Here is a 21,275-nt window from a genome sequence, read left to right on the forward strand (position 1 = left end):
CACGGCGGACAGGAGAGGGTTGCTACTGATTATGATCGATACAAACGTAAAGGATTCGGTCGTCGTGCACAAGTATATATCGTTATCGGCCCACATTGTTGGCGAATCGAAGGGCTTCATCGAGGCCAGAATCGACGCCGGCGGGCCAGAAGAAAAGGCATAGCGATTCCGTAAGAGGTCGTAGATCATCCAGAGACGCAGGCGATGATCGAAGCATTATCATGTGATGACTTGTTGCGAGAAGCGCAAGCAGGCAATCTGATGGTCGCCAGGAATTTGTGGACCTAGGAACCAATTTCAATGCTAATGAATGAAACTGGTCAACCTAGTGCGCTACCAGATAACATTGGATCTCCCGCTCAAAGACGTAATCTCACATTGTGCTGATAGGCTTACCTGTGGGCGCTTCACTGTGCTTGTAGGCTGTCCGCTGGCAGCTTCAAGATCGCCTTGCTGAGTAGATGATGACATTCGGAGAAGCATCGATTCTCGACAGAAGTCAGAGTCGCCGGAGTTGCAGCAGTGATTGTGGCTCGAGCCGCTCTGAAAGTTGTGGTCATGTCCATACCCATCCAGATCCTGTGCAGCCATCGAAGCCTGACGATGCACGGTAAGTCGTAGGTCTATGATCCAATAGATCCCCAGGTCTAGGGTGCACTCAATCTACAGATCTACAGAAGATCACGCTGCATGCCGTTTGATGCCAACATCGCCGACGTGAAACTCCGGCAATCGATATCGATATTGGAGCTGATTAGATTACAGAGAGTAGGCGAGTGAAGTTCAAAACGAATAATCGTTACTAAGAAAGCTGTCTATCCCAATCGTGTGCAGATCGCAGGGCCCGATTTAACAATCATGCAGCATGCAGATTGGCATTTAACCCTTCCAACTAGCTCATCAGCCATCTCCCAAACACCAAGCCGATCATGTCGTTCATTCCCAGGACGCATTTTCCGTTCCCCACCAATACGCCCTCATGGTTCGCTGGACACATGTCCAGATCCTTGACGAAACTCCCGACCGTTCTCAAGGATATCGACCTGGTTATCGAAGCCAGAGACGCACGCCTACCTCTGACAAGTATCAATCCGGCATTCGATGAGGTGCTGGAGGAGAGTTGGGGCAGGATGAACTTGGCGGGGCCTAGCGGATGGAAAGGGAAGGGAAAGGAAAAGGTTGTAGTGTATACTAAACGGGACCAAGCTGAAGAGCGTTTCGAAGAGGTCAGTTCTGGATGCCCCGAAGAGATTGATGCTCGAAATCGAATTGATCCGAGCTTATCGACTTCTTTTCTCTCCTTGTTGGCTAGCCATTGAAACGAGCGTTCAAGAAGCACGCCAATCAGAGCATCTTCTTCGCCGATACACGCAGCGATAGGGACGTCCGCAAAGTCCTCGCACATGCGGTAGGTACGTCTTTCGTTCCTCTCGTGAATACCCGACACACGTGTACTTACAAACATTACATATACTCCGCTCCTGACTCCTTTGTAGACGTCTCGAAGAGAAACTTTGACCCGTTACACGACATGAAGGTGCTTGTAGTAGGGATGCCGAATGTGGGCAAGTCATCACTCCTTAATGCCCTTCGTCGGGTTGGGGTCCGGAAAGGTTGGTTCCTACTCCTGTTCATCGCCCTCGTCCTGACGAAAAACTCCTGACTCGAAATATTCTGGGATGATCCAACCCTATAGGGAAAGCGTTCCAGACATCTTCCTTGCCAGGGCATACGAGGAAATTCACGGGGACAGTCAAGGTGCACGAAACCCCGCCTGTATATGTATACGATATGGCGGGGATCATGGTACCTTATCTGGGCAAGGGGGAGGAAGGGATGGAACGCGGGTTGAAATTGGGGTTGACTTGTCAGTACCCCATCGCCTGATCCGGGAGATCGATCTCCGTCAGCTGGATGTAGGCTGAATTCGAAGTGAGCAATATGTATTCGCTCTACAGCCGGAATCAAAGAGAGCTTGTTCCCCCCGGAGATCCTCGCCGACTACCTGTTATACCGGATGAACTTACATCCAAGGTTCACCGCATCTACCTCGCCTTACCCCGGACTTCCTCTACCATCCGCATTCACGGATCAGACCAACGCTCTGGAAGAACTCTTGACTGCCTTGGCAAAGAGGTTGGGAACGCTCATGATCGGGGGCATACCGGATGTTGATGCTGCGCAGAGATACCTCCTCAAGAGCTTTGGGGAAGGAAAATTGGGGAGGTGGACTTTGGATGACCTGATGTCGGATCCGGCAGCCGCAGGACGGACACGGTCGATCTCTGAAAACGAAGGAGTCGTTGAGGGCGAGGACTCGGAATCACCAGCTGAACCCGAGCGGGAACTAGGTCTGACGGCAGCGGTAGACCGGACCGTCTCGACTTATCTGCGAGAAGAAGAAGAACGACGTAACCGTCGGGCAGATGGGATACCGGAGAGTTTGAGCCAGGAGAAGAAGAAGGCGAAGAAGAGCGCGGTAGAGGAGAGGAAGAAGAAATGGGAGGCCAAGATGGCCAACGCGGGTGGGATCGCACCGGGGTCTAGGAAGACGAGACGCTAGGTTAAGCGGTGGTTGGGGGGATTGCATCTGCTCAAGCGCTTCTCACAAATCACTGCTTTCGCGGCTAGACTGGCCTTTACATCATACTTGCATTCAGTCGTTACGGAGGCGCATGCAGGTATCGACCGAACGACGCGGACATCATGATTGAGAAAGGCCTCGGAATCAAAAGTGGTACTCGTCCAACAAACAGCTAGTCAGATGCGATTATTTCGGTAATTGTATGCTACATGAGTGAAAATCTATCTGATGTTTACAAGTTATTCCGCCTAGGCATCCTTCTCCTCCTTGCCCTGGGTAGGGTTCTCGACGTGATAAGACTGGCCACGGTTCATCTTGCCCCGCTTGGCAGCAGAGCGGAACTCGTCGTCGCCGAAGTTCTGCTCGACGTTGCCGACACGGTAAGTGGTCCAGGATCGAGTGGGCACGCCTAAGTCCATCATGACCGAGATCTCTTCGAGGCTGAAAGGTTGGGCGTAGACACAAGCAGAAACGAATATCAGCAACAAGTTCTTTCTGGCTCGTAAAGCTAAAGTGCAGTTGGAAGCTCACCTTCGTCCCAGAGTCTCGGGAATGCAGAAGTAGACGAACAAGACCGAGATCAATCCACCACCGGCGTAGATCCAACCGACCATAGGACCAAGGTTGGCCTGATCTTCATCGAACAAGTACGGTAGAGTAAAGGTGACGGCCCAAGCGCAGATCTGAATGAACCAGGGTGTATGTTTGCGAAGTCAGACACAAGCTCGCCCTGTCTATCTCGCTCAGGAGGCGTCTGCTCACCCAGAATCCGGCAGTTCCGACAGACATGATCTTGGTCTTGTTCTTTCCGTGCGAAAGCTCGGTTGCACAAGCCCATGCGAGGGGTCCCCAGGCCAAGTTGAAGGCCCAGACGTATAGCATGATCATGGCGACAATGGCAGTGTTCATCGGCGCGCTTCGATCCCTCTCAATACCGATGGCTCCAATGACGATATCGGTCAAGGTCATGAAAATACCGGTTCCGATGAGAAGCGGACGACGGCCGAATCGGTTGACGATGAACAGCGACATGATGACACCTGGAAAGCGGATCAACAGGGTCAGCAGGTGAACGACAGATACGAACCGGAAATGTAAGCCGATACTCACCGACAACCTCGATGATGTCGACAATGATGGTGTACAAGAAAGCGTTGGTCTGACCAATGTCGGTGAAGAATCGGGTGGCGTAGGAGAAGATGAACTGGACTCCCGAGATTTGTTGACAACAGAGGATACCAAAGGCACAAATGAATCGCCTTCGGTCAGCGGGGACGAACAAGAGGTCCTTCCACCTGGATCGGTTGCCCTCGTTGTTGGCTTCGGCTTCTCTAGCTGCGATCAGGATTCCCAGCTCGGTCTCGGCATCGAGGTCCTCGTTGTTCTTGTTGATGGCTTCGAGAGCTCGGAAGGCTTTGTCATCCTTGCCCTTCTGGGTGAGCCATCGGGGAGACTCGGGGACGAAGAGCAAGCCGATGCCGATGGCGAGAGTGATGACAATGTTGAAAGCGACGGGGAATCGCCACGAAAAGGTGCTCTCATAGTCCTTAGTTCCTTGAGCGATACAAGCACCAATGACCTGGGTTTCGGGGCAAGGTCAGCTTATAGTGCATGTGGCAAGCGCTTGCGGTCCGGGCCACTCACCTGACCGATAGCCAAAGTCAACTGCCAGGTCGAGACGATCGAACCACGAATGGCGGCAGGAGGAATCTCGGACAGGTACATGGGCACACAGTTCGAGACGATACCGACACCGATACCGAGGATCAATCGACCGACGATGAGGAGCGAGACCGATCCAACAAGGATGAGTTGAAGGATACATCCGATGGTGACGATCAAGACAGCGGTCCAGAGGGCTCCCTTTCGTCCGAGATAGTCACCCAAGACCGAAGCCATCAAGGATCCGACAAACTCTCCGGCTTGGACGATCGACGCGAAGACGGCGGTGTAGGTCGATTTGATCTCGTAGGTCCCCGTGGTGGCATCGTAATCACCAAAGTCTTCCTTGAAACGCTGCATCTCCAGCATACCGGTGAAGTAGGTTCCATCGTAACCGTACAAGAAGGCTCCGAGCACAAAGACCTGGAGGGGACAAATCGAGGTGGTCAGCGAGTCGTCCGCTGCAGAAGTCGTAGCGGATTTGTGACAATGGTCGGACTTACGAAGCAGAAGAAGATAGCTCGACGGTTGGACTTGTGCCAGCTATCGAAAGTAAGGTCAAGCAGGTTCATCAGTCAGAGCCAGATCCCGAGCGTTTTGCAAGCGTATTCCACACTCACATAGGACGAGAGACGAGCCCGACCAGCTCGTCGTCGGTGTGGTTGGGGATAGCAGCCACCATTGTTGGACAGTCTTACTGGCGAATTCCTGTGTGGCCAGAAATGATCCAGTTGCGATATGGAATCTGCAAAGGTGGGACCCCTTGGAGGTCGAGGCCTTATATTGAATGGGCACCCCAGCTCTAAGTACTCGGACGACGACGCAATCCCCTGGCCTTTCATTTTCCTCTGGCGAATTTTCTTCCCTCCCTCGTCCTGCCCTGTCTCGCCCCCGGGTCCCGTGCACGAGGTCACGGGGTAAAACAACACTTCGTAGCTTCGTAGCCATCGACGTAGCGAATGAACAGCTGCAAGCTTGCCGCAAGTACAGGCGAGATTCGCAAATAGAACCTGGGGGAACCATAGTCACGCCCCTCCAAGGGCTCTCGGCTGGTAACCGATGCGGCAGTAGGTCGGCTGCCGCCGGCAAGCGTAAGCCGTCTACGCGTCTTCCCTCCACTTTCCGCCTCTCGTGCTCTCGGGAGGTTTTCCTTGATCCCCGATTCTACCATTTCGATCCCCAACCGGCCGAGCGCCTAGGCGCACTGGATTCGAAGGGGTCCAGGGGATTGCGGCGGGGAACCGGTCGTTCGTTTCCCAGCAACCAGTTTCAGCGAGCGGCATGTGCGAGGGACAAAGCCATCCCCGTCACCATGTCGCCTCCTCGTCAAGATCACAGATCTCCGACGCTTCCAGCCGAACCTTTTCGTTTCGAGGAATGGTCCATAAGATGGCTTGGCAGCATTGCATTGCGCTCGATCGCACGACGACTTCAGCAGGTTTCATATTCGGAAGTGAGAAGTGGCCTTTCTTGGCAGCAGTGCGTCTTCGAAACGCAGCGGTCGTCAGTAATTGCCTACCGAGATCTCGCCGCCTTGAAGGCGAGCAGTGCCACAAACCGTTCTGCGTAAACCAAATGTTTCATCTGTCGTCGGCCTCTTCATTCGAAAGTTTCAGATCGATTCATGATGCCCCTGGCGGAGATCAATCTGTATCTTCATGTCCGTCAGTCTTGGGTAGAATTCGTCATGTTCCGGGACCTCCACCTTACCACTTTGCATCCGCTCAACGTCCCCCGAGTTGCATACAGGTCAGCTCAAGTGTTCGAGATGTCGAACATCTTGGAGTCCTCATGGAAGCCAAGCTGATACTCGAAAAATTAGCTGGACGAGTTATCATCACTACCAAATGTCGACTCACGAGACTAAAGGAAAAGGAAAAGGCAAGGCGGAGCTGCCGCCTCTGAAGAACACGTTGGAGCAAGCGAGGTCGCCTTACCTGCTTCAACACAAGTCGAACCCGGTGCACTGGCAGCAATGGACACCGGAGACGATAGCCAGGGCGAGAGAGGAGGAAAAGATGATCTTTCTCAGTGTTGGGTACTCTACCTGCCATTGGTGCGGAGTGCAGGCTGAGGAGAGCTTCTCAAATGAAGTGAGCGAGTGGGGTCTCGTTTGCTGACGAGGGTGAATGTGCTGACGTATCGGCATACTAGACTTGTGCGGCCATGATGAACAAGTATTTCATCTGTATCAAGGTATGTTAGAATCGCTTGTGCAACAGCTATCATAATATCTCGATGTCGTCCGCTTACGCCGATGACATGCGTTTTTTATATAAGGTCGACAGGGAGGAACGCCCCGACGTTGATCGGATGTACATGCAATATTTGCAGGCCACATCAGGAGGAGGAGGATGGCCTATGTCTGTTTGTGAGCCGATTTAAGAATCGCCGGTCTGAAGTTGGCAGTAACAAACAGACGAGCTTTCGCAGTCCTGACCCCTACCCTCGAACCGGTATTCGCCGGTACCTACTTTCCTCTTGGCAAGTTCATGGGTTTACTTGACAAGATCAGCGAGCTGTAAGCACCGCCCTCCATTTCTACGCTTCGAGTCCCGGAGGCTTACATCACACTTTGTGTGATTTTAGGTGGCAGGATCAACGGGAGATGGTGATCGAGAACGGTCGTGACGTCATCCAGCAGCTGAAGGATGTGCAGGTCTCGGACGATGTGAGTGTCCTGCTCGCCTTTCAAGCCAGAGTTGAAGTGCTTTAACTTCAGTTTAAATACAGTCCGAGTCCTCCACGAACCTTGCCGGTCTAATCAACCCAGCAGTCCACAAGATTTACAAGTATCTTTGTCGAAATCACGATCCCGTCAATGGCGGCTTCTCCCGTCGAGGTCCCAAATTCCCGTCCACCTCTCAGAACATGGTCATCCTCGCTCGGATTGCCGCTCATTCTGTCAAGAAGGACGCCTCTGAGGAATCACAGCAAGAAGGGCGGAATGCAGCCATCATGGGTATGGACATGCTACGTGCTTTGTGGAAGGGAGGTGTGAGAGATTGGGTCGGTGGCGGAGTCGCGCGATACAGCGTGGACGAGTACTTTCGATTGCCTCATTTCGAGAAGATGTTGTGGGTCCAGGACCCTTGCAATCGAGCCCTCCTACTGGTGCTCATCCCCTACCTTGCGATGTATGCAGGTACGACCAAGCACAACTTGCCCTCTCTGCTTTGGAGTTTGCTCTGCTCCCGAATCTACCGGCACCGCAAGAAGAGAATCGCAGGATTTGCGAAGATCTGGCTGCCGACATTATCGACTATGTTTCGAGAAATCTCGTCAGCGCCGATGGTGGAATGTTTAATGCGGAAGATGCCGACAGCGGGGAAAGCTTGGAGAATCCGGGGAAGAAGAGCGGCAAGTCAGACCGGCCTGACCTTTGGTACTTGGGTGATGAAGCCTAATCGTCTCCTTTTCCATGCAGAGGGTGCCTTTTACGTCTGGACGCGCGAGGAGTTTGACCTGGTTCTAGGTGATGACGCCGAGGTCGCTGCCACGTTCTGGAACGTGAAGGTCAAAGGGAACGTGGATCCTTCGCACGATGCTCGGAACGAGCTGAAGGGCAAAGTGAGACTCGCTTCAACAGCACGTGTGGTTTTGAAGATCTGCTCGCTGACATCAATGTCTTGCAGAATACGCTGTATCAAACCCTCTCTTATGCAGAAGTTGCCAAGAAACATGGGACCAGCGAAGATCAAGTCCGCGATATCATCCAGCGATCGATCGTGCGTCTAAGGGAATGGCGTGAACAGAATCGCCCGAAGCCGCATCTGGACGACAAGATCATGGTCTCTTGGAACGGTCTGATGGTGCGCAGTGGAACACTCATCTCGATCGGATAAATGCGCGCGCTGATGCATGCACGATTTAGATTAATGCCTTGGCTCAAGCGTCCGCCTCTTTGCCTTCAGAGCGTTACACTATCGCTGGTCGATGTCGCCAACTTGCCGAACGCGCTGTCCAGTTCATTCACAGCGATATGTACGATGAGACTACTGGGACGCTGGTTCGCAGTTGGAGGGAAGGCAAAGGTCCTGTGAGTCGCGCGTTCCAATCAAGTCGCCATTCCGAACGCTAAACATGTACTGTCTTTTAGACTGCCCAAGCGGACGACTATGCGTTCTTGATTCAAGCGTTGATCCGCATGTACAGCATAACGGGGCAGGAAATCCATCTACTGTGGGCGATTCAGTTGCAAGAAAAGATGGACGAGCTTTTCGAAGACAAACAAGGAGGGGGCTATTGGGCGAGCGAAGAGGACGAGCTCGTATTGGTTCGAATGAAGGAGTCTCAGGTGAGAGCGGATTCTGGCCTGAAACTGAAACCGAGACACTCGAGCTAATCGATCCTGTATCGACTTACTAGGATGGCGCTGAGCCTGCTGCCTCCTCGGTGGCCGTTCACAACTTGTTCGCATTGGCCCATTATTGCTCGGACCGATATCGAGACTACCGGGACAAGGCGGAGAGGGTTCTCAAGAGCAACGAGGCGATGTTGAAGCAGGCTCCTTTCGTATTTGCCACCGCTGTCGCCGGGGGTGATGATGCCGTGAGAGGGATGCAAGAGGTAAGCAGTCGGGCAAATTATAGCTTACGATTTACCGGCTGACGGGTTCCTATGTTATGCAGTACGTCATTATGGGCGCATCTGACTCGACATTTGTTCGGGCCATGATTCAAACGCTTCATGCGACTCGGTACATTCCGAACAAGGTCATCATCTATATCGATCCGTCAAATCCGCCCACGGGGTTGGCTCGTTACAATGCGGTCGTCAAGGATATCGTCGAGGGCATCGAGCGCGACCGGAGCGCTGGGAAAGACATCAAAGAGAATCTGCGGATCTGTCGCGACTTTGCCTGCGGGCTCCCGATTTTTGACGTCGAGCAGGCCAAGAAGGCGATACTCGCTTGATGTACAGGAGCGCGATTGCTACTACGACGTACTAACTGCTGTATCCATGAAATATGTCACGTTTCCGGTTATTCGACGCGTCGGTTATCTCCGCGGTTATCGGGGGAGAGAGGATGGCCCCGGCTCGACGTCGTCGAGGTCGATGATACCTCTTTCTCGACCTAGACCTCTCGACTTTCAGGGTTCATTTCGGTACCTCCACCTGTTGTATACCATCTCAAGTCGAATATATACCCTCATAACCTCGCGATCATGTCCGCCACTTCCACCGTCCAGGCCAAGGTCTCGCCTCACATTGACACCTCTGCTGTCACCGATGCAGCCGCAAAGGCGGTCAAGCCCATGCTTACGGGCTCAGTCCTGCGTCCCTCGACATCGGGTTCAGCGGCTCCTCCTGCTCTTCCCTTGTTCCAACGTCTCCTGGCAAGGTACCTCAACAATCTCGCTGTCAAGCCTCTGAAGACCAAGGCCGTTACCTCTGGTATCCTCTTCTTCCTACAAGAGGTCATCGCCGCCCGGGCCAGCGGTAGCCTCAAGGAGGACTGGCCGGCCAAGAACAGCAATCTGAGAAGAGTGGCGCCTCCTCAGCTGTTGGGATTATTGAGCCAGCTCGGAGTCAGCTCGAAAGCTATTCAGGTGGGTTCCTGTCCACACGTTCTTTGAGATCTGGAGTTGTGACGCTGAGACCGAATCGGAGACGCTTTACAGATGTCCGCTTATGGAGGTCTAGTCTCGGCTCCTCTTGCCCACTTCTTCGTAGGGTTCTTCCAAAAGATGTTTGCAGGGAGAACCGGGGCTCTCGCCCGGTTGGGACAGATTGCTGCGATGATGTCGATTCAAGTGAGTGGCTTGAGCAAGGGTGTTGACCGCTGGGCTTGATGCTTTATCCGCTCGGCGGGTAGCTATATGAGAACGCTGCGAGTCCGACTGACAATCCCTGGCTTCTCAACCTTGTTCTCGCTAGACCCCAGTCATGGCCGTAGTATACATCACGTCGATGGCTATCATCAACGGAGCTCGTTCCGCTGAAACCGTCATCAGGACCGTCAAGATGGGTCTACCGACTGTGCTCAAGGTATGCGTGCTGCTGCACCCCGTATTCTCTCTTCGACCTGCTCAGGTTCATCGTGCTGATCACGTCGATGGGGTGCTACACCTTCCCTCATAAAACTTTTCATAGTCAATGTGGATCACCTCACCCCTCTCGATCGCGTTTGCGCAGACCTTCCTTCCCGCCGAGACCTGGGTGATCTGGTTCAACTTTGTCAGCTTTGTCGTAGGCGTAAGTTCAGTTCTGCCACATCATCTCGACGCTGTCACACCAAAGATGTCGACCCCAAGCTGATCTGCCTGGTTGTTTCGTTGTGGGTATTCCAGACCTTTATGACCACCCAGATCAAACGAAGGGCCCTGCAGGCCAAGGCTCAAGCCAAGAGGGAAGGCAAGTCTGGCGAGTAGACACGTCGCATTTCGAGAGACGGGAGAGCGGGAACAGGGATCCAAAATGCAAAGGCATGTTGTAGGGTTCGAGAAGGGATCGTTTGTAAGCTGAATATTTGGAGGCTGGACAACAAACACGAAAGGTCAAAAAAAAAAAAGCAGATGATATGTTCATGTCTCCACAAAAGCATGTCCCTATCAAGAGCGAGGGGTATTTGTGGTCAAGCGGCCTTACAAGATGCCGGCGCCAGACTTGTGGATCAACCTCTTCTTGTGCTGACGAGCTGACCTTTTCGCAGCGTAATTACCACCTTCACCAGGCGGAACCGAACGTTCTTGCTCGTCTCGTTTCGTGGGAGGGTTCCCGAATCCGTGATGATGTCCACGGCCGGTTTGAACTGTCTCCGCGGGCTCGGTCGGAGCGGGCACGGTGGGCACGAATGGAGCAGGGTCAGTGGCGGTCGTCGCCGCGCCTTTGGGAGGGACGACGGGCTCGACGGAATCGGTCAGGGTCGTAGGCGAAGCCGAGGTCGCTGCAGGTGCAGGTGCAGGTACTGCGTTTTCGGTCGTGGCTACAATCTCGGCTGGGCCGGTTGCCACGCCCAGAGCGATAGAAGAAGAGGCCGCCGAATTCACCGGGACAGGAGGGATTGCAGCGTCTCCAGTGGGTTCTGAGGTGGTGGAAGAGGCTGAACTTGGAGAGCCGATGCCCTTCTGCTCGGTGTTGGCCTGGTAGCCGAGTGCATATCAATCCACCGGTTATAGCAAGGATGACTACGGTATAGGTATCATGCTTACCTGAGGTTCTTGATTGGAACTTTTGCCTCCTCCGGCGAAAAGGGTTGCCGGCTCGACGATACTCCAACCGGGCTGAAACGCAAGATTCGTGAACCAAGGTGATCAAACCACGTCTGATCAACGCGAGCTCACCAGCAAGGGCTTTGCAGCGCAAGTCTCGTGCGAAGAAATCTGGTTGAGGTACTTGGTATCTCCACCAGCGTTTCCTTCGTAAGAAGACCCGCCTGGGCAAAACTCCAGCTCGTAGTCGGGTTGATCGCCTGGACAGCTTCCGAGAGAATTTTTATGGTTCTCACTGCGAAGGATGGCGTTCAGGTGATTTAACCTTGATTGCTTCCGTACTACTCACTCGAAGGCATACTGCAATCATCGCGATTCGGTGCTCGCGCTCGTCAGTGCCTTGAAGCACGCTTGCACCTGATGAAGATCACTTACAGCGTAACCGGTCGAACAGGCGTCCTTCAGCGCGCCGTAGTAGTCGATACAATCCTTCGGACAGTTCTCAGGAGAGGCCCAGGGCCCTTTGTCGATCGCACCTTCGTCAATAAACGGTGTCTCAACCTTGCAAACCCAAGAGCAAAGAGGCTCACCTGAACAACAGTTCATGCTCGCCTTGGAACTGCCTCCTCCGTGAGACACGGTGGCGACCCCGAACCCAGCTTTGCAGGCGGACATGCAGGCCATGTTGGTGCCCTTGTCGATCGAGGTACGAAGTTCGTCGGGACAGTGGGCGTTGGCATTGCCTTCGCAAGACGAGGTCGGGCATTGGCTTCCAGGCAGGCTCAAGGAAGCCGGGATGTTGAAGCCTGTCGCGCGAAAGTGGCTAGGGCGTCAGTGAAAGCCCTACCTACAGAAGGAAGACCGCAGGGTGCATACCGTCGACAAGACTGATGTCATAGAAGTCAAATTCCTGAGCGTTACTGCCGTCAAAAGTAGTAATCTCGGCTGATCCCACATCAAAACATCACAGATTGAAGAATCAACACGCGTGATTCAAGAAATCGGTCGACCTCGCTGAACGTACCTAGAGTGACAGACCCTTCGTTCCCGCCCGTACAGTCCACACCCCCACAATTTCCCGTAACGCACTTCCCACCTTCATCACACCCGGTCCTGCCCCAGAACTTGCCGCTCCAAGTCCCGGGCAGGGTCAGTACGGTAGACTCGCCCGAACCGAGACACCACCCGCCGAGGTTGCCGGATTTTCCGTTGGGGAAGGATAGCTTCTTCTTCGCGGCGGATTGGTCGACCCCCGGGCAGACTTTGGCGGCGCAGGAGTTCTGGAGAGGATATTCTATGAGCAATGGGATCGAAGAGAAGTGCGAGGATAGTCCGGATGTAAATTACTTTGATAGTGAGTTTCCTATCCTTGGCCAAGACCGAACTGGACCCGGCTAGAAGGACCAAGACTTGGGAGAGAAAATGAACGGCCTTCATCTTGCAGTGTGTTGGACAATTTTATTTTCTATCGCAGCGAAAGGCATCCGTGTCAGCTGAAGAAATCGATGGAGTTGGGTTGCATGAAACAATAGGTTCGTCGGGGTGTCTTACGGTCTAGATAAGTTGTGTTCGAGAGTTCACGATCAACGTTGAAGGTAACAGCTTGGCGAGCAGAAATGGTGACCGGCACCTTGAACAGTATGGAAGATAGCTGCTTGAGCTTTCCCTTGGTTTTCACTCCTTCAGAACCAGGACAACCAATCCTCAAATCCCATGCCTCTTATATAACATATTGAGGATTCCGACTTAGCATTGCATAACGATATCGTCCAGGCAATACGCAAATGCAAAACGCAAAACTGCTTGTGTTACATCGAACACAAGAGCCTTTGCGACTTTTCCCCGGGCAATGTAGCCTGATCGTCGGCAGGTCAACCTTTCTGGACGTATCCTGATCAGCTTTCGCACCGCGGAGACCTCTCCTCAAACTCGGAGACGTGAGAAGGGATATATCTGTGCGAGTTGGGGATCGCGGGTCGTTTGATCTATTCGCGTTGGCTCGTTGGGTGGACGATCGCAAGTGAAACGCGGAGGAATAAGGAAAAAGTCCCGGAAGTCAGAGGAAGTGTGTCGGCGACGAGTGGCACGAGACCAGGGGAGATAGGGGTCAGAGAGTCACGCATGGTGGATCGAGCGATAAGCCTCGGCCGACTTACCCCTAAACTCAACGAATGATGTCATCTACAGAAATCCCATTGTTCTTTTGATCGTGGCAGATCATTCGACGGTCTGATGAAACGCGTGGCGGCGCGAGGTTGATCGGCGACGCGTTCGAAGCCCCGTGATCTCCGTGTTTCTGCTGCGAGATCCTTCGACCCCCTTTGGGTAGTTTGTTTGGCTGGAGAAGGCTTCCTTTGTCTTTCCTGATCGAGCTGCTGCTGCCTGTCCGGCGCGTCCAGGGAATCAAGGGGGGCAACATCGGGACATCGTGGGCAAAGCAATTTTCCTGCCAGAGTCGACTTGGCTCGACCTTCCGAGCTCCTTTCGCCGTTTCTTCTCGATCGACCTCCGAGTTACACACACATACCACTCGATACAAACACTCCGACCCCTCGTTCATCTCCTGCTCGACCTCGGGTGACGAAAGAAAAGCTGCTCTGAAATCAAACGGTCTCACGCCTTGCCTACGTGACAAGGCGAGACAATCACGTCGACGCGGGGTCTCAATCCCTCTTTCCCCTTCACGTGCCCTCGGTGGTTCTTTCCTTTCACCCGCCCTCTCTCGATCCTCATTGTCCTCCTCCTAACTCCACACCATCGCCCCCTATCTTCTTTCAACCTCTGCTCGACTACTTCTATCTATCTATTCCTGTCGGGCACCTCGGTTTTCCTGCCTGAATCATCTATCGCCTCCGGCCTCTCGCTTATCAACAGGCAACAAGAAGACGCGACTGCAACAAACACGCTCAACAATTGTCCATCAGTCTCGATATCAGGCGAGTGTTGACCAAGCAGTACAAACACATTTCCTTATATAAGGACCGCCATCTTCTTAGAGCAACATGAACGTGAGCCAAACCGTCCCTACTCAGCCTTCTCACCCGCTGCCTGCTAACATCGACGTCGACCTTGTTCGGATTCGCGTCCGATCTTCACCTATCATCATGGATCCTAATCAACTACAATTACAAATGCAGCAGCCTTATATGGGTGGATGTAAGATCCTCCGCTGCCTATTATCAGTGTCGGGGCGAATTGCTGATACAAATACTCGCTCGCGTTTGTCATGTCTAACTGCGAAGCAGACGGCGGAATGGGAGGTTACGGCGGAATGGGAGGTTGTGAGTCGAACACCGTTTAGCCTGAGCATCAAGGTAAGCCCGTGTCCGTCCGAGGGACTGACGAGTGGATCTCGCTTGCATCGGTGGTGCGATAGACGGAGGTTACGGTGGTTACGGCATGCAAGTGAGTTTGCTCTTCCGCGCCACTCGTCGACGACATGGCCACCCTCAGAGGTAGCTGATCGAGTGTGATTCAATCTTGCTCGCAGCGTTACGGCGGCATGGGTGGAGGGTGAGAGTTCTAGCGTATCTGGGACCTCCTCGTGTCGTGTTCGTGTCGTACTGACATGAAAACGCGTTATTTGCATCTCGGTTTTTCTTCCTCTTGGATCTGCCCGTCGCTAGCATGGGATATCCTGGAATGGGAATGATGGGAATGGGGATGGGAGGGATGATGGGGTGCATTTATAGTTTGCCCTTCCCTGTGGAGCGTTTCCTGATCGGGGCCCTGTTCGATGCTGATCTTCGTTTTTTGCGGTTGAATGTTAGAGGCATGATGGACCCGATGATGATGAGTGGTGGCTACGGGCAAGTCGGCTAGATCTTCGCGTCCGAGCCTCTTTTCTATTTGACCGAGGTCGAATCTCCGAGCTGATCGTCCAGTTTGTTCACCTTCACTTTAGCGGAATGGGAATGATGGGAGGGTGAGTATGAATCTTCAAAGCAGCACAAACTCTACAGAATTCGGTATTGACCCATTTTGTGCTGATCGAAACAGATACGGGGGAGGATATCCAAGTTACGTGAGTCCCAACCCAACTTTCTAGGCCGGTCTGCAGATGTTTGGGATGGTCGACCGACAAACCTACCTCTGTTGGTTGTGCCTCTGATCGTCAGCAGCTTGGCGGAGGTGCGTATGACTTAAAAGACGATGATTTCGATGCTCATCGGTAAGTCTTTCTACTGAAACCGCCGCGATGCGCTTGATTCGGCGAGAGTGTCGCGCCCCGGCGGTTCTCTTACTACGTCGTCGACAGGGAATTGACCGTCCCGCTCGATAGACGAGAACATCACATTCACATGTCAGGACTCGATGGCTATTCCGGTCAGTACGGCGGGGGAATGTACGGTGGGATGGGAGGGATGATGCCTGGATATGGAGGCGGGATGATGCCTGGTATGGGTTACGGTGGGATGATGCCTGGTATGGGTTACGGCGGGGTGATGCCCTATGGCGGAGTGAGTTCTAGGCCTTTGACCACACGGCGTCTGCACTCGAACATCGCCGCAGAGGCTAACGCCTGCGAGATGTCTTGTCTCTCTCCCCTTTTCGTGAGGCGATGTAGGGTCTTTACGGCTGAGATCGAAAGGAGCGGACAATCAAGTCTCGATATCTGTAACTTCCGTCGGGGGTGCGGTTCCGATCACGACTCTCTCACGCCAACAAACCCCCTGGTGACAGTCAGCGCCACAAACTCCTGTTAACGTTCAGCCTCGTCGACCCTGGATCGACCACGACCACAATCGCGATAAAACAGGACCTCGCTGGGCGACTAGCGCAGGGAAAGTCGTCGCATCTCATTACTATTGTCCTCATTCGGGGGATCCGGGCCGAAGGTTTTCTCATCTCTGTATCATAACTGTCATGAAGAGCAACAAATTCGCTTTGAAATTGTTTCGGGCGTAGCGGGCAGCGAGTCCCTTTGATTCGAGCGGGCGGTGAGCACAAGGCGAAATTTCTATTTCTTTTTCTGTAGAGAACCAGAAAGAAAGGGACAACCCCGGATCATGCTCGCCCTTCGCTCGGCGCTGTAGTTGCACCGACCAAGGATTCGGTGTAATGCGCGGATGATGGGTACAACCCCTTTGTTATTGTTTTCGCCTGCTCGCTCGTGGACCTGTGACAACGTGGCTGACATGGCGGTCATCATGACAACCCCTTTCTTTCGTTTGCTCCTGGCGGCAAGATCTTCCCGAATTTCCTGCTCGATCAACTACATCACTCACAGATCACAAACAAAGGGGAAAGGAAGAACAAAAGGACCTTGCAAGGTGACAACTACGCAACTACGGCCGTGGTCGCAATACAAGCGGGACCCAGCTGGCTCCCTTTCTTTTGACCGCGCTCGCAGAACGGCCACGTCTGGTGTTCACGGGTTCAAAGGTGTGTTAACCAGAAGAAAGGGAAGTATCCGTTTCCAGCGCTCTCGGAACAACGGCTTCCCACTGATATATTTGCGGCTCACGTCGTCGTGTCCTCGATCAAAGTTGGATGTCGGCTCGCATCAGCGACCTTGCCTGATTACTTCCGCGTGGCAATCCTGGCGGAATCGCGAGCGTACGAGTATTCTTTTGTTCGCCCAACCGATATACGGTTACCAGGTTGAACCCGGAACAATTCGTCGCCGCAATTGACGCCGTCACACAGATCTGTTCGAGCAGGCTGCCCTCGCTACGATGACACAACGTGAGTTCGGCACCCACGAAAGCTGTGTACACAAGAATTCTCGGACACTGATTCATAGCCGTTCTTCTTCTTCTTCTGCGATCTCTGCTCTTTGTCTCGACTTCGACGCGGGCACGATCCACCCTTTGGGCGCTAAAAAATAATCCCATCGTCACATCTCATGCCTATTGTCGACTGCCGTCCTGCTGGTCAGCAAATCAATCTGCATTCACATCCCTTCCTCCGCGGTCTCAGCCCTTGAGGGCCGACGCTTTTCCCAGACGACATGGGCAGGTCACCCGACCCGAATCTGAATCTCAGGGGAACGAGGCGGCCAGCGGTGATAAACCGACGACTACCCCCTTGAGCGTCCTGACAAACCTCAACTGCGGCCGAGCCCTGTATCACAAACGGGACGAAGAGGACTCGAATTCTTCACTTCCACCTTCGTCAGCCTCGATATCCGTGCCTATCAGTGCAGTCCGACAAACTCCTACAACTCGTCGTCTTTTGTCACCCAACTCGGTCACTGCCCGTTTCTCAAGACCTAAACATCCATACTTGACGGAAGACCGTAGAGCTATATCGTCTACCTGGACCAGCCCCGCCATCATGACCGCAGTAGACAGGAGACCTAGTCTGAGCGCAACCCATTCTCTCGAGGCCGGGTTTCAAGAGGATCAAGCCGTCGCTACCTTTCCCATATCTCCCCTCGTCATGTCGTCTCCGACTTCTACAGGCATGCGTCGTGAACGCAGGAAAGCAGCTCCTAGCTGGCCGGACTCTCCTCGAGGTCCGGCAGGAGACCGTGCAGCGCGGGACGCAGTCGGTCTCGATAGTCCAGGATATCTACAGACGCCCAGCATCTTGCGCAACATTCCTCCTCCTACCGCGACTCCGACCCACTCCCAGTTTCTACATACGCCATTGACGGCCGGATACAAGACGCCGTTCTTCAGCTCGGCGCCGCCCTTGTCAAACGCTCGCGGAGAACCATCAGCGTCGAGCTCGAAACAGCCGCTGCCAGCTCGCGACAGGAAGCGACAGGAAGGCATACCAAAATCCTACTTTGTCAAGAGCTTGCATAATCTCGCACCCAATTTCTGGAACAAGCCCGCTACTGCGGACTGCCGAGTCCGTGAGTGACATTTCCCTGAACCCTTTTGTCCTCAAGTTGCTCACGTGACATGTGACTTTTAGTCATTCCTATAAGAGGCCCGGGACAGACGACCCCTTCGCCCACTCAATACGCATCGTTCTCGGATCATCCCGCACAGGATGTGACGTCGCAGAGACCTCCATCCTCGACGCCACAATTGTACGGAGGAGTCTCGCCAGCCCTGGTCAACGCGGGCGCTTTCGCGTCGACCCAAACCGAGGAAGCACCGGAATCTGCAGCAGGTACTCAAACTTCCCGCAAGGTGAGTATCAATGAGATCTCAGATCGGACCGAATCGTACTGAAATCGTTACATCCCAGCAGCTTATGACGTTCAACCTACACCGCGACTATCTGGTCAGCCAGTCAGCTTTGTTCGCAGAACTCTTGGACGACAGACCCCCCATACAAAAGGCTTCCTCGTCTCACCAAGTCCCTCCTCCTTCTGCTCCGAGTGACGTCACGTCGTTTGTCAGAAGCGAGCACGCCGGACGAAGCAGCTCGCCACGACGACAAATTCGGCCGGCAACGGCAAAGGGTGCTAGGATCTTGCAAACGCCCGCTCATGTCCCCACTACGATATGGCTGCCACTACCTGATCCGGGGAGCTTTGCTGTCCTCGCTCACGTTCTCTATTGGTGAGCTTTGTCGTGATATCAAGTAAAGGCATGGAACTGATTGCGGACACCATTTTCTTTGACCTCGTCTACAGGGGAGACGCTTCCGTTCTAGAGACCGCACTTGCCAGAGGCGAGGTGACCTGGCAAGGCGTCGTCAAGAACACGGAATACCTCGGTTTCGACAACGCCATCAAACGGATCCTCGGCTCTTGGTTCCGCCGCTGGGTCAAGGTCTCTGCTGGCCGAACCAGTTCGCAAGGTCGAGCCCAGTCCACCACCGCCGTCGCCGAGAGAAGACGGAGTGGAAACGATTGCGACATGCAAAGCGAAGACGATGCCGATTTCTTTGGCCCGGCAGTTTCCATGCCACGACGACGGTCGGAAAACAATGCGACCGTCTTGTCACCGTCAGGCACTGGGGCACAGACGCCAGTGATGGAGGGCGTAGATGAGAATGCCGATGCTGAAGTAGTAGTGAACTTGATGCAAGGATTGTAGATCGAATGAATGGACCGTACCTAATAATTAATGTGTAACAATATACCATACCCGAGCCGAGCTCGTTTGCCCCTTTGCGGTCACTGAAACTCATTGAGAGCTGCAGATCGGTACGCGAACTTCCGATTGACCTCACTGTATATACCAGACATCCAACACCCAAGTGGAATCCTTCAATTCGTTAAACATCTACATATTAACCCCAGAAAGTGTAAAAGTATATGGTACACGACTCCCTTTCGCCAACTACTGCTCTTCCTCCTCTTCCTCTTCGTTATCCGACTTGACGAGCACCTCGTCCTCTTCAAACAACGCTCCAGACTCCCCCGTTTTCTCGATCACCACCGAACCTCCTCTCCCTTCTTCTGCCTGCGCTCTCGATCCGAGCCAACGTCCCCTCCAATCGACCTTGGCGAGATCGTCGTACTCGTCCGGTCGATTCCTCAACCAAGCCATCCGGGGTCCGCTTCGAGCTCGTTCGGAGACCTTGAAGCCGTATATTCTCGGGACGTATTGACCGGATGAAGGAAGTTTTTGACCTCCATAGGGGTCCGGGTTGGTTTGAGGTTCAGGGGGGCCGATGGGCGATGGGTTGGTGTTCGCATCGGCTTTGCTAGAGGTCGAGGCGGATGAGGAAGGGGTTTGGGCTGAAGTGGCCGATGTCGATGTCGGGCTGGGGAGAGGCGGAGGGAAACCCTTGAATGGCATGGAGAGGAATGCTGGGTAGGTCTGGAAGAAGAGGGTGGGGAACGTCGTACCGAAAAAGGCCCCTACATGAATGAACTCGATCTATCAGTTTCCACGGCTCCCACTATGTCAGCCGCTGAGCGGACTCACCGTCGACCCCGCTATATTTGGTACTCATGGGACCGTAAATATCCTGGCAGTTCGGGCAAAAGAGCTTGACCGTATCGATTCCCGGCGTATCTACGCGACCGCAGGGGATGACGGGCTGCCCTTGGCAATAAACTCGGGGACAGATTCCAAAGGCGGACTGTTCAAATCGATCGGCCTGCAGAGCACAAGCCATCAGAATTGTCAGTCAGACACACGGAAGTGACGGAGGCGACAAGCAGCGTACCATGGCTTGGAGACCGGCCTTGGTGAGGATGAATCGTTGGTGAACGAGCCCGTATAACAGCTCGGCCGAGGATTCGATGATGGATACGTCGGGGATGGTGAGGGTGTCCTCTTCTGCTCGGACGGAGGTTCAAGATGAGGGTAGACCGAGGGAGTACGACGTGCGAAAGATTGTGTATGAGCACACTGATTGTGATGATCGGTCGTTTTGAGGCATGGGCTAGACTGACCTGGTTCTACGTCAAGGACCATCTCTAGCGCTTCTTTCCAAAAAGGTACTTGACTTTGTAAGCCTGAACACAGGATGATATGGCATTTCAGTAAGATCCTGGACATTTGATGCTTGAAGCCGACGTACCGGTCAAGTTGAAGTCGTCCTCGATGTAATCCTCGTCGACCTCGCAATAGTAATCATGGCCAGGTAGCGAAATGAACCAGTTCTATCGGAATGTGCGAACCGTTAGCCAAGCTCAAGCCTAGTTCGATAAGCAGTCGTGACCATCACTCACGATCCAGGTCAGAGTCGAAGTCTGAGACGAACTACCCTGGCTACTCGAAGCTAGATTGCAAACGAATCGCATACCGGTCAGCGTTAATGCACGTTGATAGAGATAGGCTGAGCATTCCGGTGCAATGACTGACCGTACTCCGGCTCTTCTTCCATCATGTCCGCATCCTGACTCATCGCGTCCATGTTTGGGTCCATCTTGTGCTCTAGTTGTTTGTATAGGTAGATCTTCGAGGGTGTCAGGTCGACGATGTTGCAAGCTACCCTTGGAGAACGAGATAATGCTTGTTGTAATCTGACGAAGTCATCATCAGCTAGCAGCGTATTTGAGCGTGGACTAAGCG

General features: G+C 53.5%; 9 protein-coding genes across 9 annotated transcripts; 6 read left to right on the forward strand and 3 right to left on the reverse strand.

Annotated features, from left to right (window-relative positions):
- The first annotated feature begins 692 nt into the window (after nucleotides 1–692).
- On the forward strand, nucleotides 693–2,765 carry HD553DRAFT_311493 (P-loop containing nucleoside triphosphate hydrolase protein). Its single transcript, XM_046179974.1, has 5 exons — nucleotides 693–1,226; nucleotides 1,313–1,412; nucleotides 1,497–1,613; nucleotides 1,697–1,867; nucleotides 1,959–2,765. Exons 1-5 carry the CDS (start codon nucleotides 930–932, stop codon nucleotides 2,561–2,563), a joined length of 1,290 nt encoding a protein of 429 aa, XP_046036587.1. The 5' UTR covers nucleotides 693–929; the 3' UTR covers nucleotides 2,564–2,765.
- HD553DRAFT_311496 (general substrate transporter) lies at nucleotides 2,766–5,003 on the reverse strand. The gene is made up of 7 exons (XM_046179975.1): nucleotides 4,867–5,003; nucleotides 4,750–4,789; nucleotides 4,229–4,669; nucleotides 3,695–4,163; nucleotides 3,347–3,624; nucleotides 3,116–3,267; nucleotides 2,766–3,025 (listed from the first exon to the last, which is right to left on the reverse strand). The coding sequence occupies exons 1-7, from the start codon at nucleotides 4,926–4,928 to the stop codon at nucleotides 2,833–2,835; spliced, it is 1,635 nt and encodes a 544-aa protein (XP_046036588.1). The 5' UTR covers nucleotides 4,929–5,003; the 3' UTR covers nucleotides 2,766–2,832.
- On the forward strand, nucleotides 4,860–5,933 carry HD553DRAFT_32975 (uncharacterized protein). The gene has a single exon (XM_046181936.1). The coding sequence runs from the start codon at nucleotides 5,034–5,036 to the stop codon at nucleotides 5,814–5,816; it is 783 nt and encodes a 260-aa protein (XP_046036589.1). The 5' UTR covers nucleotides 4,860–5,033; the 3' UTR covers nucleotides 5,817–5,933.
- A 34-nt stretch (nucleotides 5,934–5,967) lies between these two features.
- HD553DRAFT_355624 (uncharacterized protein) lies at nucleotides 5,968–9,153 on the forward strand (the record flags this gene model as incomplete). Its single annotated transcript, XM_046183828.1, has 13 exons — nucleotides 5,968–6,339; nucleotides 6,401–6,442; nucleotides 6,527–6,617; nucleotides 6,680–6,767; nucleotides 6,836–6,923; nucleotides 6,980–7,323; nucleotides 7,392–7,639; nucleotides 7,674–7,816; nucleotides 7,882–8,058; nucleotides 8,121–8,285; nucleotides 8,346–8,543; nucleotides 8,615–8,815; nucleotides 8,878–9,153. Coding segments are annotated over 13 exons (2,433 nt in total), but the record flags the coding sequence as incomplete, so codon positions are not given.
- Nucleotides 9,154–9,308: 155 nt separating this feature from the next.
- Nucleotides 9,309–10,787, forward strand: HD553DRAFT_350113 (uncharacterized protein). The gene is made up of 5 exons (XM_046183509.1): nucleotides 9,309–9,798; nucleotides 9,871–10,002; nucleotides 10,127–10,237; nucleotides 10,343–10,444; nucleotides 10,540–10,787. Exons 1-5 carry the CDS (start codon nucleotides 9,415–9,417, stop codon nucleotides 10,618–10,620), a joined length of 810 nt encoding a protein of 269 aa, XP_046036591.1. The 5' UTR covers nucleotides 9,309–9,414; the 3' UTR covers nucleotides 10,621–10,787.
- Nucleotides 10,749–12,837, reverse strand: HD553DRAFT_350114 (thaumatin family-domain-containing protein; the record flags this gene model as incomplete). The annotated part of the gene is made up of 9 exons (XM_046183510.1): nucleotides 10,749–11,331; nucleotides 11,401–11,472; nucleotides 11,533–11,695; nucleotides 11,750–11,760; nucleotides 11,836–11,921; nucleotides 11,991–12,206; nucleotides 12,277–12,345; nucleotides 12,425–12,680; nucleotides 12,748–12,837. 9 exons carry the CDS (start codon nucleotides 12,835–12,837, stop codon nucleotides 10,834–10,836), a joined length of 1,461 nt encoding a protein of 486 aa, XP_046036592.1. The 3' UTR covers nucleotides 10,749–10,833.
- A 2,197-nt stretch (nucleotides 12,838–15,034) lies between these two features.
- On the forward strand, nucleotides 15,035–16,271 carry HD553DRAFT_311503 (uncharacterized protein). The gene is made up of 7 exons (XM_046179976.1): nucleotides 15,035–15,091; nucleotides 15,171–15,209; nucleotides 15,305–15,325; nucleotides 15,400–15,424; nucleotides 15,519–15,571; nucleotides 15,683–15,860; nucleotides 15,968–16,271. The coding sequence occupies exons 2-7, from the start codon at nucleotides 15,175–15,177 to the stop codon at nucleotides 15,980–15,982; spliced, it is 327 nt and encodes a 108-aa protein (XP_046036593.1). The 5' UTR covers nucleotides 15,035–15,091; nucleotides 15,171–15,174; the 3' UTR covers nucleotides 15,983–16,271.
- A 544-nt stretch (nucleotides 16,272–16,815) lies between these two features.
- On the forward strand, nucleotides 16,816–19,441 carry HD553DRAFT_33311 (uncharacterized protein). The gene is made up of 5 exons (XM_046182087.1): nucleotides 16,816–17,088; nucleotides 17,282–18,205; nucleotides 18,268–18,488; nucleotides 18,547–18,863; nucleotides 18,938–19,441. Exons 1-5 carry the CDS (start codon nucleotides 17,079–17,081, stop codon nucleotides 19,341–19,343), a joined length of 1,878 nt encoding a protein of 625 aa, XP_046036594.1. The 5' UTR covers nucleotides 16,816–17,078; the 3' UTR covers nucleotides 19,344–19,441.
- HD553DRAFT_311506 (casein kinase II beta chain) lies at nucleotides 19,413–21,181 on the reverse strand. Its single transcript, XM_046179977.1, has 7 exons — nucleotides 21,066–21,181; nucleotides 20,933–20,982; nucleotides 20,782–20,863; nucleotides 20,654–20,716; nucleotides 20,425–20,537; nucleotides 20,181–20,355; nucleotides 19,413–20,113 (listed from the first exon to the last, which is right to left on the reverse strand). The coding sequence occupies exons 1-7, from the start codon at nucleotides 21,127–21,129 to the stop codon at nucleotides 19,590–19,592; spliced, it is 1,071 nt and encodes a 356-aa protein (XP_046036595.1). The 5' UTR covers nucleotides 21,130–21,181; the 3' UTR covers nucleotides 19,413–19,589.
- Between the last annotated feature and the right edge of the window lie 94 nt (nucleotides 21,182–21,275).

This window comes from Filobasidium floriforme (genome assembly GCF_021052385.1).
Source record: "Filobasidium floriforme strain CBS 6241 chromosome Unknown HD553scaffold_11, whole genome shotgun sequence".
NCBI classification, from domain to species: domain Eukaryota; kingdom Fungi; phylum Basidiomycota; class Tremellomycetes; order Filobasidiales; family Filobasidiaceae; genus Filobasidium; species Filobasidium floriforme.

Bases quoted from the DNA above. Each gene is read 5' to 3' on its own strand.
- HD553DRAFT_311493 (XM_046179974.1), top strand. From the start codon at position 930: ATGTCGTTCATTCCCAGGACGCATTTTCCGTTCCCCACCAATACGCCC. The intron at 1,614-1,696 runs GTTGGTTCCTAC...CCAACCCTATAG, and splicing joins TCGGGTTGGGGTCCGGAAAG to GGAAAGCGTTCCAGACATCT. The intron at 1,868-1,958 runs GTCAGTACCCCA...TTCGCTCTACAG, and splicing joins GTTGAAATTGGGGTTGACTT to CCGGAATCAAAGAGAGCTTG.
- HD553DRAFT_311496 (XM_046179975.1), bottom strand. From the start codon at position 4,928: ATGGTGGCTGCTATCCCCAACCACACCGACGACGAGCTGGTCGGGCTC. The intron at 4,670-4,749 runs GTAAGTCCGACC...TGTCCCCTCCAG, and splicing joins GAGCTATCTTCTTCTGCTTC to GTCTTTGTGCTCGGAGCCTT. The intron at 3,026-3,115 runs GTGAGCTTCCAA...CCAACCTTTCAG, and splicing joins CCCGAGACTCTGGGACGAAG to CCTCGAAGAGATCTCGGTCA.
- HD553DRAFT_32975 (XM_046181936.1), top strand. From the start codon at position 5,034: ATGGGCACCCCAGCTCTAAGTACTCGGACGACGACGCAATCCCCTGGC.
- HD553DRAFT_350113 (XM_046183509.1), top strand. From the start codon at position 9,415: ATGTCCGCCACTTCCACCGTCCAGGCCAAGGTCTCGCCTCACATTGAC. The intron at 10,238-10,342 runs GTATGCGTGCTG...AACTTTTCATAG, and splicing joins GTCTACCGACTGTGCTCAAG to TCAATGTGGATCACCTCACC. The intron at 10,445-10,539 runs GTAAGTTCAGTT...TGGGTATTCCAG, and splicing joins TTGTCAGCTTTGTCGTAGGC to ACCTTTATGACCACCCAGAT.
- HD553DRAFT_311503 (XM_046179976.1), top strand. From the start codon at position 15,175: ATGATGGACCCGATGATGATGAGTGGTGGCTACGG. The intron at 15,210-15,304 runs GCAAGTCGGCTA...CCTTCACTTTAG, and splicing joins ATGATGAGTGGTGGCTACGG to CGGAATGGGAATGATGGGAG. The intron at 15,425-15,518 runs GTGAGTCCCAAC...TCTGATCGTCAG, and splicing joins GGGGAGGATATCCAAGTTAC to CAGCTTGGCGGAGGTGCGTA.
- HD553DRAFT_33311 (XM_046182087.1), top strand. The intron at 18,206-18,267 runs GTGAGTGACATT...TGTGACTTTTAG, and splicing joins TACTGCGGACTGCCGAGTCC to TCATTCCTATAAGAGGCCCG. The intron at 18,864-18,937 runs GTGAGCTTTGTC...CCTCGTCTACAG, and splicing joins CTCGCTCACGTTCTCTATTG to GGGAGACGCTTCCGTTCTAG.
- HD553DRAFT_311506 (XM_046179977.1), bottom strand. From the start codon at position 21,129: ATGGACCCAAACATGGACGCGATGAGTCAGGATGCGGACATGATGGAA. The intron at 20,864-20,932 runs GTGAGTGATGGT...ACATTCCGATAG, and splicing joins CTTCGACTCTGACCTGGATC to AACTGGTTCATTTCGCTACC. The intron at 20,114-20,180 runs GTGAGTCCGCTC...TCATTCATGTAG, and splicing joins CAAATATAGCGGGGTCGACG to GGGCCTTTTTCGGTACGACG.